This window comes from Centruroides sculpturatus, unplaced genomic scaffold, assembly GCF_000671375.1.
Source record: "Centruroides sculpturatus isolate CEXI.00-Female unplaced genomic scaffold, Cexi_2.0 scaffold1106, whole genome shotgun sequence".
NCBI classification, from domain to species: Eukaryota; Metazoa; Arthropoda; class Arachnida; order Scorpiones; family Buthidae; genus Centruroides; species Centruroides sculpturatus.
The window spans coordinates 186426-202140 of record NW_019385573.1 but is presented as its reverse complement, the minus strand read 5'-3'; the positions used below and the strand labels follow the sequence as shown (position 1 = coordinate 202140).

The following is a 15715-nucleotide window of genomic DNA, read 5'->3' as shown; positions in this document are numbered from 1 at the left end:
TTACTTCAGAAAAATTTAACAATCTAATGGGTTCAATCTAAACCCTTTAACGAGTATCTATTGGAGGGCAAGTGTGGTGAATCTGGATAACTTTCAGCTGATCGCTCCGTCTAGCACCGAAGTGTCTGCCTTATCAACTTTCGATGGCAGGTTACGGGTAACAAGGAATCAGGGTTCGATTCCGGAGAAGAAGCCTGAGAAATGGCTACTACATCCAAGGAAGGCAGCAGGCGCGCAAATTACCCACTCCAGTCACGGGGAGGTAGTGAAGAAAAATTTAATATTTTTTCAGATTACTTGATACTTGATAAGTATAATTGGATATTCTTAATAAAGAAAATATTGGATAATTCTGGTCTTAGTGTTCTCTGGACGTTACAGGAACCAAACGTGAAAAAAGTACTTGCCGATAATTATAAAATCTTATTGTGAACAAAGCATACAGAGGCATTGGTCTGAATCAGAACGGAATGTTCATTGTAAATTATGTTGTTCTCTTAAGTCTCATTTTACACAGAATGGTATCTCAATTCAAATACAGTAGAGTGTCGTTTATCCGAATCAATTGGGGACTGGGGTTGTTCGGATAACTTATTTTTCGGATAACCGATTATGTACGAAAAAATATATTAACCTATCCCATCCTGAAAATTTTCTCCGTTGCGTGTCGCTTTGCGTTGAATTTTCGTCAATGTTAAGCCTAACGTAAACTTTTAAAAATAATAATTGTGGCTATTGTATCGTTAAAAATTACAGTAGATCCCCCTATAAAACCGTTTCCTATAGTTATGATTCCTATAAAAATTGTGGCATTATCCGTAAACAACGGTAAAAATAACTCCTATAATACGTAAAACGTCATCGGGCAGCCGAACTACTTACCCGCCGTCCGTAGCGCCACGCTACGGACGTTTAGTCGGATAAATTGAGTTTAGTATCGTCTGTTCATATAATTATATATAAATTAGGTACTGTATATATAATTATATATTAACTTAATTTATTGTAACTTTATTATAATTAAATATATATTTTTCGCCGTCTAGCGTCACGCTACGGCGAGTTAGGCGACCTATCGTCTGTCCAGTACTGTAATTTTATACATTTCTTGTGAAAGAAACATTTCTTATTTAACGGCCATAAAAATTATTTATATTAAGGATGTCTCCAAAGGTCAACGAAGTTTTCGCAGAAAAATAATATCAGAAATCGCGGCCGCGGTTTGATGCGCTGTTCCGCGACGAAACCAAGCTTTAGCAACGGGCGTAGTCGAACGGTACACACTCGGTAAGCAATCCTACAATTTTTTGTTTATAACGTAGTTTATACGGATTATTTTCAAAAAAATATACGTATTTTGGAAATGTTGAGTCGAATTAGTCTAGAATCGATTAATTTTATGAAAGAAAACCTTTCAAACAGCCGTAGTCCGTAAACTATGATTCCTACAAAATTGATTCATAAAGAACGGAACGTATCTACTGTCTTATAGGGGGATCTACTGTATTTCTTTATTTTGTACAAACAAAATAAATGTATTGAAAAATATAAAAACAATAAAAAATTATACTTGAGATGTTAATTTAGTATCAAAAACGTAAAATATTTGAGTAGCCCAAGACATACCCAAAGATTGCAGCGCCACAGCACTAGCGAAAATTTAAATTTGCCAACTGAAATTCTTTCGGATAACCGACGTTTCGGATAACCGACTTTCAGGTAAACGACGCTGTACTGTATTAATTATTTTGTGAATTGTACTTTAATACAATTAAGATTTAATGAAAGTTCTATATTAAATAAGAAAATAAGCCTACTTTTAGTCTATTTTGTCATCATAGACTCTGTTTTTTGTTTTTACACAAATAAAAAGTAAAAAGTCATTAAAAATGTATTTTGGAACGAAATAGATGAGCTAGGAGTATAATAAGCTTAGTTAATTACTTCTAATTAATTATGTTTTTTTGTAAATTGGAAAGAAAATTTTGAAAATCTTAAAATAAACAATTAAACAAAACAAAACGTTATATTACAAAGTAATATCAAGTTTTTAGATTAATTTTCAGATTACGTTTTTTTTCCAATTTATATAAGTAGGATAGTGTATGAATGCTTTTTAGAAATACAAGTAGACGAGGAAGTAAAAATTATCACTTTCTTTTTCAATTATTCCATCTGTAATCAATTTCTCTTCAAATAACACTCCTTTGGATGGTTTCGGGGTAGAGAAAGTTTCTGTGGATCGTAAATGAAATTTTATGTTATTGTCGAGCCAATGTTCTTGAGCTAAAACTGCGGACAAACGACAAGTGGAATTTTTCCCAATGAATACGGGATTATCCAACTGTACTTTTCCTTGGGAGTTGCAGAAAGATTGAAAATGAAGAAAACCACTTTCTACGGAATTTACGTAGCCATAAATTCGTATCGGTATGTATTCTCTTTTAAGAGTAATGGGAAGGTCGAGATTAGTGATGAAACAATCTTCCTTTACAAATATCTCGGTGCTGAAATACGTAAATGGCTTTTTGCTCTCTTTGGTTACGCGAGGAAATTCTTTTATGTGTTGAAACTCAAATAGAGGAGCGTAATTTGAATATTTACTTCTGCATCTGTCGTTTGATATTTTACTGAAATAGCTCGGATAATAGGAATAATTTCTAGTTTCCTGACAGAGTAGAATAGATTTTTCTTCTTCGTCAGTAAAAATATTAAATTTGAATATCTTATTTGTTAATTCTTGTTTGTTCATGGCTAAGAATCTGATTTTCTCAAGAAACGGTTGCATTTCTTCTCGATACTTTCGTTTCTTCGAGGTTTCGTTCATTTGAACAAATGACGGTCTCATCTCTCGTTTGGTCTTCTCTTCTATCCACTCGTAGACGGCCAAAAATATATCCACTTCGTCCATACTTGTGTATAACGGTCGAGACACTAACCTGTCTATTGTCGCAGTGTCGCATGATTTGAAATCTTCTCCTTCGAATATCTCCTGCCAATACGTATCGAAAATTTCCCAGCAACGATGTTGTATCCGAGTGGAATTCATTTTGCAGGCGAAATCGTGAATGGCGCAGACATTTTTCTTACTTAACTGATCGATGATGTACGATTCGCAAATCGTGCTTAACATTTTAATTTCGTATCTTTTGCTTCAAGTCGTACGGGTGGAAGCCAACTTCAAATATTTTGACCGAGGGTCGTCTGTCCGAAAGTAGCTGTAAAATAAATATAAAATGTATTTACCAGAACGCAAATATTTACATTTTGGTTAACTAAGATACAGTATCAAATGCAATCTTAATAACAACTAGTAAGAATAAAATTGCTAACTGTTACATTTATACAGTCGACCCCCCATATAACACTGTTGATAATTTCGTTTTATATGAATTCCATGTTATACGAGTCACTTAAATTTTACAAATACGTGAGCAGTTTACAGCCCGGCAAATGTATTTGTGAAATCTAAGTAACTTGTACAACATGGAATTCATATAAAACGAAATTATCAACAGTGTTATAGGGAGTTGACTGTATTATGACATTGTTTGCAGATAAAACGTAATTTTCCTAGTAAATTATTATTTTTTTTAACCTATTTTTGTAGGATGGATATTTTATATCATTCCTTTGTGGATATGGTCAGGCCTACAATGAAGCTGAAAAATGCTAAGGGATGACACCTGCCAGACATGAAAAATATGTGGGATTTTTCACTGTGATTTGATCGGGGGTTCCCTATAGCATTTGCTGGAGGCTCTAATTGCCTTGAATATCTATTCATCTGATAACAAACATCTGCAGAAGTAACATTAGAAAATCAAAGAAAATTTTTAAAAAATCAAACGACACGTGTAACTTCTTTCACATACTTTGACCAAACTGTAACAATGCCCAGTTGAAGGCAGCATCTATTTAATTAGTGAAATAAAGTGTTTTATATGGTTACTGTGCGTTATAAAAGAGTGTCACCAATTTGCCAATTTTAGACTACCGAATACAAATTTAGAAAAAGAATGTGTTTCGATAGGCCAAAATGAAATCTTTGATCATATTGTATCAACTTTCATTTTAGTTATTTACACCAGCCGTTGAAAGTACAAGTGTTATTAGCCACTTTTCACCTATCTGGAAACATAAGAAGCTAAATTTATGTTCCGATTTAAAAATTACTTATTTTCTCTGATAGTGGTTTGTACTTTGGTAAGTAACGCAAATATTTCTACCGCTTTACAAGAAATATGTAAATAATGATGCCAGGAAGTGAACAGCAGCATTGGTTGTTTTCTGGAAAAACTGACTGACACCATTTCGCTTTCACAAAATTCCATTGAACACTAAAATGTATCACACGTTAACAAACGTTACTCATTTAATCCGAATGAAATTAAATAAACCAATGCGTAATTCAGCTTTATTAATTACCTACAGATAAAACAGTGAAAATAATTGCGTTAAATTGAAATCGGTAAAATAAAATATTAAATCGAAACTGCCATAAATATGCAATAAACTCGAATTAAGAAAAAAACCAAAAAATTTAAACTTATTAAATAAGATATTTAGAAAAAATAATTATTATTAACGATTTTTATTGTCTTACTAAGTTTGTATTACGAATCTGAAGTTAAAGAGTATTTATCTTGTTTACAGAATCACTTAAACACAATATTACATATAAAAATGAAACACAGGGTGGTTAGAATTATACTCATGGTAGTGAGATGTGTAGTGTCGACACTACTAAACCGAATCGAATGAAACTCAGGACACATTTAAAACCGTCCACCGAGAAAAGATTTAAAAGAGAAAAAAATAAGTTAAACTCTTCTACACCAGGTAAAAATATGGCGCTGCTAGGATGACATAGACAAGTGGATAAAATATTGTAGAACAAAAAGATTATATTTTACACATTTACAGTATGTGATCAACGTATGATCCTTCTCTGCGACAATGGTAATACCAAGTTTTCTACTACCACACGTAACATTTGAGAAGGTATTTCGAAGACAAGTCGCACTATGGTCTTCGTCTCCGTTTGGGGGTGCATACCCTGGTAAACACGATTCTACAAATAAACCGCAACCAGAAACATACGTTCTCGACTGTACAAGGCCACATTGTTCCTTGGTGGTGAAACCAAGGAAGAATGTGGCCCTGTTTCAACTTAATTTTTCTCCCCGTAAATCTCTTTCTTATAGTGTAAATCGCGTGTGTACCGAGTTTCATTCGATACAGTTCAGTAGAACCAGCTACCGTCTGTTTAATTCAAACTTCCCTGCACTTACGCGTATTTCACTCTCACAAAACATTTATACAACACCTGTGTATAAGATAATACATTCAACAGCATAGAATATAAATAGCAATAATACCTTTAGTGATGTAGTGTCTTACCTTAAATTAAGAAAACGACGATAATTATAACGTTTATTAGTTAAACAGTGAATTTTATACAACACTTATTACAAATAACTATAGCAATCGCTACCAAAGTATGAAATCCAAACTAAACACGACTTTTGTTACTGCGCGCTTCTTGGTACGTCACGGTTTGGAGTATTGAACTGTAATTACTGTGGCTATAATAGGGTCAAAGTATAGTCAAATCATATGTAATGTGTTTGTTTTTTTTATTTTAAATTAACTGAAAAAGTTGTTTTAAATAAAGTATACTATGTTTTATATAAACTGCATAAAAATTAAAAAAGAACTCTCCTCTTTTCCTGTGAATCAGAGGAAGTTGAAGATGTCACCAATCGATAAATTTTCTTATTTTTAAAGTGAACAATAATTTTAAACAAAATAAAATAAATTTTTTTTATAAATATATAAATATTGGCTCACTCTATTTCTGACTTTATTCTATCATTTCGAAGACATTAAGGAGAAAATGGCATTTTTTGTAGATTTATCATCAGTATTTGATGCGGTTGACAGGAATTTATTTTGGAGGAAATGATTAAATTTTGGATTAAGTTTTAAATTTGTTTCCCAGCTTGTGGATTTATTTAGTGGCTCAAATGTTAGTACAGTATTAATTAGAGGAATAGCTGTTGTCAGGCTTTATTTTCAGACAATGGTGGTATACAAGGGTATATTTTGAGCCCCATTCTTTTTAGTTTATTCCTAAATGATTTATTGAATTGTATTAATACTTCCGAGATGAAAGGTATTGATGTTGATGGAATCGATGTAATATTGACACCACGAACATCAATGTAATATTAGCGTATGCGGATGATGTAATTTCGGCTGATTAGGTAAGATCGTTACGGGTGTCGATCGACCTTTTCGATAAATACCAGTATAATTAATTACAGTCTACAATTGAATCTTACAAAAATCCAAAATTGTTGTTTTTCGAAATGGTGATAAAAGTTATAAGTTCGATCTATAGTGGTTTAAAGGTGTTCACATATCTGTTGTTTCACAATAAAAGTATTTAGGCGTGACGCTCAATTCCAATTGGGAGAAGAGCAAGAGCAAAGTTTCGAGAGATTAAAAAAATCATTACTTCAGCTCCACTTTTAAATTTCCTGACTTTACCAAACCTTTTATATTGGCTACAGATGCTCCTAATGAGGCCACAGGAGCCGTATTATCACAAGAGGATGAAAGAGCAGAAATGCCGATCGCTTATGCTATTTGCATCTTGCGGAAATCTAAAAAAAATTACAGCACTACTAAGAAAGAATGTCTGGCGGTTGTCTGGGCTACCAAATATTTCATACTCTATTTACACGAAAAGAAATTCATTATTCTTACTGATCATTGACCATTGAAATGGCTCATGAGCAACGAAGACTCTAGCACAAACTCTCGAATAGCCCATTAGATTATATTTTTGCAAGAATTTGAGTTCGAAGTAAGGCATAAAGCTGGAGAGTGTCATAAGAATGCCGATGCTTTAAGTCGCATTCCTATCCGACAAATCCTAGAGACTGAAGTCCTTGACCTGATACAGTAGACCCCTATAAAACGGGTTTGTATAATTACGATTCCTATAAGACAGGATTAAGTAACAGGATTAGAGGGCTGTTTGTGTCTTACAACAAACTTAACCCTTTTATGAAGTAGGAAAGAAGGAATGAGAAAAGTAAGAATAAGGTGAAAGGAGAAACAAAGGGAGATAGGAAAGTGTGAATAAGAGAGCAGTCAGGGAGTCCCCATGGGACCCACGAGCATCCGCATCGGCTCAATTTATTTACTAATTGACAAAATACAGAAAAGTACAGAATAACATGTATGTACAGTACAATGAGAACACGTGAACGAAGTCATTGCTACTTGCAATGCAAACCGCGTATACAATCCCGACTTGGGACTAAGTATGTAGACTTATATCAGTTGCTAGCAGCACAAATGATGATAAATAGATACAGTTATTATAATAATTGTCACTGGTTGTTGTCACTAATAATTGTCACTGTCGTCACTGTCGCTGCCGTATTCGTTGTCGTTCCCTTGTGTGTCCGAGTCTTCTGAATCTTCGTGTATAATAGTTTGTTGGTTTGAATCATTGTTTTGAAGTTCTATAGTTCTGTGATGGTCGGTTTAGTTTTTATAATAAAATCTTCCAGTTTCTCCCAGACTTCTTTTTTGTTGAAGATGTCCTGGGCTTTGGGTTTCCAGCCAATTCCTTGTAGTATACATTCACTATAGAAGGGTATCCTATATTGTTCGTGAGTACTGCAATCAAAGATGAAGTGATTGGCATCACCCTCGCTAACACCATCACAATGACACTTCCCGTTTAATGTCTTCTTAAACCTACAGAGGTAAGCAGAGAAGTTTCCATGGTTCGTTAAAACCTGAGTAGTCTCATGTTTAATTCCTATAAGACAGCAAAAATTGCGACGGTATCCGTAAAAAACGGTAAAAACTCCTATAATTACGTAAAACGTCATCGGGCAGCCGAACTACTTTCCGCGCCGTCAAGCGCCACGCTACAGAAAGATTACTATCGTCTGTACAGTATTATATATAAATTATATATAAATTAGGTACTGTACATATAATTATATATTAATTATATATAAATTAGGTATTGTATATATAATTATATATTAAGTATATATAATTATATATTAACTTAATTTATTGTAACTTTATTATAATTATATATATATATTTTCTGCTGCCTGGCGCTACGCTACGGAGAGTTTAGGCGAACTATCGTCTGTACAGTATGTAAATTAGGTACCGTAAGTCTAATACAGCACTGTAATTTTATACATTTTTGTGAAAGAAACATTTCTTATTCAACGGCGATTAAAATTATTTATATTAATGATGTCGTTAAAGTTCAGCGAAGTTTTCACAGAAAAATAACATCAGAAATCGAGGCAGCAGTTTGCTGAGCTGTTCCGTGACGAAAACAAGCTTGTGCAACAGCGATGTCGAATGGTGCACACTTGGTAAGTAATCCTACAATTTTTTGTTTATAGTGTAGTTCATACGGATTATTTCCACAAAAAAACAAAATATACGTATTTTGGAAATGTTGAGTCGGATTAGTCTAGAATCGATTAATTTTATGGAAAAAAATCTTTCAAACAGCCGTAGTCCGTAAACTTGACACGTGTCGGGCTGTGATTGGAAGGGCTCGTAAGAAATCGGATTCCTAAAGAATGGAACGTATCTACTGTCTTATAGGGGGGCTGACAAGTTTACGGACTACGGCTGTTTGAAAGATTTTCTTCCATAAAATTAATCGATTATAGACTAATCCGACTCAACATTTCCAAAATACGTATATTTTTTTTTGGGAATAATCCGTATAAACTACGCTATAAACAAAAAATTGTAGAATTACTTACCGAGTGTGCACCGCCATTGCTAATGCTTGTTTTCGTCGTGGAGGGACGCTCCGCGACGAAAACAAGCATTGGCAATGACGAAAGTTTTCTGATAACTTATTTTTCTGCGAAAACTTCGTTGAACTTCGGAGACATGATTAATATAAATACTTTTTATCGCTGTTGAATAAGAAATGTTTCTTTCACAAGAAATGTATAAAATTACACTTAAATTATAAACGTATTAGACTTACAGTAGCTAATTTACATACCGTACAGACGATAGTTAGCGTAAAATCTCCGTAGCGTAACGCCATGCGGCGGAAAAAATATATATAATTATAATAAAGTTACAATAAATTAAGTTAATATATATTTATATATACAATACCTAATTTATATATAATTAATATAATACTGTCCAGACGATAGAAATCTCTCCGTAGCGTGGCGCTACAGACGGCGGGAAAGTAGTTCGGCTGCACGATGACGTTTTACGTAATTATAGGAGGTTTTTTACCTTTTTTTTACGGATACCGTCACGAAATCTGGCGGACCATCGGGATGCTAATTTCCTTTATAACCATGTTAAGGAAGACTCGATCACCCACATGATATGTAGGAATTTTATGGATTCGGCAATATATTTTTTGGCATTCTCTGGCTGCTGCTTTGGCGTATTCTTGTGCCAATTGATGTACACTAGCCATTCGAAGGTGGAGCTTCGATGCAATATCTTCTACATCGTATTTAGCTTGGGTTTCGCAATTTTTTCGCAGTTTTATAGGAATCGTAATTATAGGGACCGTAATTATAGGGGGGTCGACTGTACATCTTAGTCTTTGTCAACCATTTCTGCTGAAGTGCAGAAGCGATACTTTTACCCAATATTCATAGCAAAACTATTGCCAAAGCCTTCGTTACCAACATCGTTTTACGCCATTCAACTCCTGTACAACTTCTTACAGATCTAGCCCCTAATATAATTTCCAAAATGTTCAAGGAAGTATGCAAATTGCTTCATATTAAGAGACTTCTTACAACCACCTATCACCCTGATTAAAATGCGATAGTCGAACTATTTAATAAAACTCTTGTTGATATTATCTCACACTACACAGCCAAAGAGCAAACAGATTGGGATAAATGGATTCCCTATGCTTTATTTGCATATAATACTACTGTCCACGCTTCTACGAATGACAGTCCATTCTTTCTGTTGTACGGAGGAGACTCAATTTATCTCTTTGACCTTGTCACCTGACCAACCCAAGCTAAATACGATGTAGAAGATATTGCATCGGAGCTCCACCTTCGAATGGCTAGTGTACATCAATTGGCACAAGAATACGCCAAAGCAGCAGCCAGAGAATGCCAAAAAATATATTGCCGAATCCATAAAATTCCTACATATCATGTGGGTGATCGAGTCTTCCTTAACGAGGTTATAAAGGAAATTAGCATCCCGATGGTCGCCCCATTTCGTATCATATCCAAATTAAGTCCTGTCACCTTTCTTATCGAAAATATTCAAAGGAAGAAACATTTTTAAGTTCATGCTAATAGATTGAAACATTGCACCGCTAGACAAGAATTCGAAAGGTCAGAGAGTTCGGACCGATCTCCTATGCCAACTTCCACTCAACTTAAGATCCAATCCCACCAACCTTCCATAAATACCCATAAGACGAATTCATCCTCGCTGAAATCCAACCACAACTAAAGACGTGCCCAGAAATAGAAGACGATTCCGAAGGGGAGGAAAGAATAAGAGAATCTACCACCAGAGAAGAGGTAAGAGAACCGACTTCTTCCCACTCTTATGAATTACGCAGCCAGGGATCGATGGAAGAACGTCCCTGATTCTTTCGACTCCTCAACGAAGTTGGATTCCTTAACTAATGGCTAGCTGCAAAAGAAAGGAAATAACGTTCAAACAAAATTAACAAGACGAGAGAGTTAAGGAAGTTAAAGTGAGACCAATAATAAATAACTTTATTTACTCAAAACTTTCTGCGTCATTGTGATTTATATTCATCGCATAACCTGACAGAGAGAGAAAGTACATTATAAAATATGATTCTTGTATGAAAAAAACCATTATTATTTATTTACCACATCAGACAAGTTTTTATGAAAACTAATTTGTACTGCGTATAATATTATATTGCGGACATAATTAATTAGAATGATAACCATATCATAAATATAACCATGTCAATGTCGAAAATAATTCGTGTTAGTATTACTCACTCAAAGAGAGAAAGAGACTCTTAAATTTTATGTGTTCACAATATGGGTCCTTACAAATTTTCTTAAGCCTGATTTCATCAGATATCTCAAGAAAAAAACAAACCTTCAAACCCTACGTCCTCTACCCAATCAATTTTAATTTCAGCTCATTAAAGTCGATCTTGCTCACTCAGAACGAGCCTGACTTTGGAAAGGCTGGAGTGATGTGAGAAACGAATGGACCCTCAATAAAGTGTTATTTTAAATTGTAATTTTTTTGGAATTCAATCATCTAACTTCTATCATTTTATCAAAAGTTAGGCTAAAATCCATAAAAATTATTTCCCACAGACTTGGTTCCTAGTTGAGGATGATCCATCTAGTTAGGAGCAGTCCATAAATTACGTAATGGGCGATTTTGGCCATTCTAGACCCCACCCACCCCTGTATAAAAAAATCGTAATATTTTCTTTGATCCCCCTCCCTTTCCCTATCTTAAGTAATATTTTGGCATGATTTTACAGAAAGATTTTAACCAAAAAATTTTTTTATAAACCCTAAAAGTCTTAGGTTCAAAATATATAATTATTAATTAGTTAATTAATATGCACTATTATTTATAAAAGACTTTAGGTGATCAAATTTAAAAATATAAGAATTTAATAAATTCGAATGAACAATTTATTTTAAGAACTTTATTTTTTAATTATTAACAATATTACTATTATTATTATTATTATTATTATCATTAATCAATGTCAAAATATTTATTTTTATATTAATTTTAATTTTCACAAAAGACACAAAAACTTTGCCAGATCGACTGTTTACACGAAAAACGTGTAAACAGAAAAGTCCTAAAAAATAAAATAAGAGAGAATAAAGAGAAACCACATTTTTTGTCATATTGATTACATCTTGGCTCAGGCCAAAAAAATAAACTATATGCTGCTAAAATGTGCTAGGTGCACTTGGGGACTAAATAATAAAGCTTATAAAACTCTATATAATGGGGCAATACAACCAATGCTATTTTATGCAGCCTCTGGCTGTGGTCATGTAACTAGTAAAAATTTAGTAGCAAGTAAATTACTCTCTCTTCAAAGCCAGTTAGCCACCAGAATTTCAAAGTACTGCAGAACTGTTTTTATTAATGCCTCTCAGATACTAGTAGAGCTCCTTCCTTCTCCACTACGTATTGTAGAAAAGGTTTTAAACTACTACATCAGAACTACAAACGTCAAGGCTCAACAACGGTCTCTACTTCTGTCTACGGCTACCACATTGCTATTACCCTACTATCTCTGATCATCATTCTGTAAACAAGGTTATTTGGTGTCATCCGCTTCCTCCATGGATAATCTTGCAGGCATCAATATCTACACAGACGGGTCCAAAAGCTCCCTTCTTGTCGGCTCAAGTATCTCTATCTTCCTCCAAACTTACATATTTTGCCAAAAATATGCTAGAAGGTACAAATACTTCCCACATACCGTCATCTATCAAGCTGAACAAGATGCTGACTACCAAGCTGTTCAGTGGGCCATTTCACTATCAAACAAAACTCTGTCTATCAACATTTATAGTGATTCTGTCTGTCCTGATAGCTCTATTAAATCCCAATTGCAATAGCAATAAAATCGTACATATCCAGCACCATATTAAAAATCTTGTTAATAAGATAATTTTTATATTTGTTCCTGGCCATACTGGCATACTAGGAAATGAAAACGCCAACATTGAGGCTAAGTCAGCTGCAAAGAAAACTGACTTGGACTACACTCACATCCCTCTCTCACGTAGCAGCCTTAAAAATTATATTCATGACAAAGCTATGCGAAAGTGGAATCAGTAAAAGTAGTTGAGCAGTAAAACTTGTAGAATAACACGACTTTATTTTCCTAGTGTTGAATGTAGGTTCTCATCACTACTTAGCGATTTAACATTTGCTACCGCTCAACTACTTACTGAGCATGGTAATTTTAGAAGCTACCTGGAAATGTATAATCGGGCAGAAACTGCTTCTTGCTTTTGCTCTACAGAAAACTTATTCTGAAATTAGAAATCTTTACGCTTGGTTTCAAGTGGACATGTCCACTCGATAAGCTTGTTCAGAAGCCACTGTTTGATGCTTTTTACAATTATGTTAAAAAAATATGGAAGAAAAGATTATTTATAATTTATAATTTCTAGTTTTACATTTTAGTTTTCACTAAAAGCCGAATACTAATTTTATGTTTATTTGTATCGTGTATTTTGGTTTATGTATTCTTGGTGTTAAACATCCATAGGAGTGGTGCACTTATTCTAATAAAAAACAACAGAAAAAAATTACCACGGACTTTCTCCCATGACAAAAAATGTGGAAATTAAATTTGCTAGCGTTATTACTATATCACGTCACACGAGACAACGAGCGTTCTTAATAGAAACCGCCAAATTTAAAACGCCATCACTCAACGAAATCAGAAAATAAAAATAAGAATATTACGTACAGCGAGATCTACTACCCCCTACCCCTGAGTAAGAAATCGTAAGAAATCCTTGATCTCCACCCATCCCAAAATACCTTAGGCAATTTATGAACGGCCCCTTACTAGTGTGTCACCCGGAACTTTCGATAAATTTCCAGTATTAAACGCCAGGCTCTTAACATCAGACTCCTGACCTCATAGAAAAAATCCAGAAAGAACCCGAATAACAAGGGAGAGCGATGACAAATCTAGTCAGTTGTCCTCCAAAGTTCGCCTCCTCCAAAAGTTCGTCCACAAAAGTCACCTCCAAAGTGTGCTAAAATACTGTGCCTCTGTCGATATCAACATACAAATACATATAATGCCCGAGTTCTTGATTTATTCTCTACCAGTAAAGTACCTCTCTCCGAAGACCTGTTACCCAAACAATTCGAATAAAAAGACCCTTCGGCCACTCGAAGAATCCCGTGTTTGAGTCATCAAGTCATCAATTCCCAACTTCATTATAAGGTATTTGTGACCGTAGGGTCGGTGTCTCTTTGACACCACGTCAGGAGACCTAAATCTGACACCACCGAGTCTCTGGGAGACTCGGAAATCGCGACGGTACGTCACGCGAGCGGTAGCGTGTGAGCGCTTGGATTCGGAGTAGAGGTGAGGAGAGAGACGAGGAAGTGACTCACTCGGACTCCATATTTTCTAACAAATAACAATTTTAATAAAAAGTAAAGAAAATACAGAGATATCGGGCATATTATCGACTTAATTATACTATTCCGTTCGAGAGAAAGAGTTTACACGCGAATCGCGGGTTGATAAATACCTTGCTTCTGGGTCAAAGGATCTGTGGTCACGCCGATGATGATACGCCAATGGAAAGTTCAATCTACTGGTTCTGGATCTTGTCCGTTCACTGGGGTGGAGGCACGGAGGTGTGGAGATGTTATCCTTAAACAGGCACGATCTTTTTCTCTCGGTGTTAATCCTGGGTCACGGTTTTAATTCGGGTCACGATTTTTATTCGAAAGGATGAGTTTTGTTGAGCGGACTTTGTGAAGACGACTTTTGTAGAGGGACTTCGGATGACGACTGACCCTGGCATCTTTTTCCTTTTCTCTTGTTATTCCTCTTGGGTTTTTTCCATGAGGTCAGGTGGTGCCGTTAACGGTCTGGCGTCCAATATAGGCACTCCATCGAAAGTTCCTTGTGACACCTCCCTGACTAACTGGATCCGACTCAACAAGGAACAAACTCCGTGGGAAAGAAATTTTTATGGCTTTTAGCCTAACGCTCGATTTTAACTGATTAAAGTTCCAATAAATAAAATTTAAAATAACACTTTATTGTGGGTCTGTTCGTCCCTCACATATTTATCCACACGCGGATATCCTGTAAACTCTCTCTCTCTCGCGACAGTTAGATTCGATAATCTGGGGATATAGGACATATATATCAATCCAAGATGTTGATGATCGTATATCGTGTACTCTGCTTGTTAACATAAATTTGTTATTGGCTATTAATCTGGAATCCGAGTGAATCACTTCCTCGTTTCTCTCTCCTCACCTCTACTCCGAACCAACTGCTCAACCGCTACCGCTCGCGTGACGTAAAGTCGCGATTTCCGAGTCCCTAGAGACTCGGTGGTGTCACATCCTGACGCAATGTCAAAGATACACCGACCCTATGGTCACAATAACATAATGTTCAGTTTAAACTGCTTTTATTACAATCCATGTTAAATTACATTTTTTGTTTGTTTGTGTATTTAGAAGATGAACAAGAAATTTTTACATTGTGAAAAGTGCAATGGACGTCTATATTGAAGGCAAAAAATTAAACTTAACTATCATTCATTAAGACAGATAGCAAAGAAAGACTTTCATATTTTAAAGTGCTTTTTTAATATTACACTAATGAACATCACTTTAACAGTTTGCATAAGTCACACTTCATATGATTTCAAAATATTTTTTACACTTGTCCACAAAGATATGAAATTTGGGAAATGATAGTGAGTAGTGTCGTTAAGCTTCAAAGAGGAGAAACAAAATCGTACCGCAGACACTAACTTTAATACATACAGAAAAACTTCCGAAAGTTTTTGCATTTATTTAAGTTTTGATATCCCCGAATGTCCAAAAATGTAAAAATTCGAGAGGTTATTTATCTGACCAATTGCCATACTTTTCCTCTGTTTTA

General features: G+C 34.9%; 1 protein-coding gene across 1 annotated transcript; it reads right to left on the bottom strand.

Moving 5' to 3' along the window:
* Window positions 1-2068: 2068 nt before the first annotated feature.
* LOC111640234 lies at window positions 2069-8845 on the bottom strand. The gene is made up of 2 exons (XM_023386235.1): window positions 8829-8845; window positions 2069-3152 (listed from the first exon to the last, which is right to left on the bottom strand). Exons 1-2 carry the CDS (start codon window positions 8843-8845, stop codon window positions 2117-2119), a joined length of 1053 nt encoding a protein of 350 aa, XP_023242003.1. The 3' UTR covers window positions 2069-2116.
* Between the last annotated feature and the right edge of the window lie 6870 nt (window positions 8846-15715).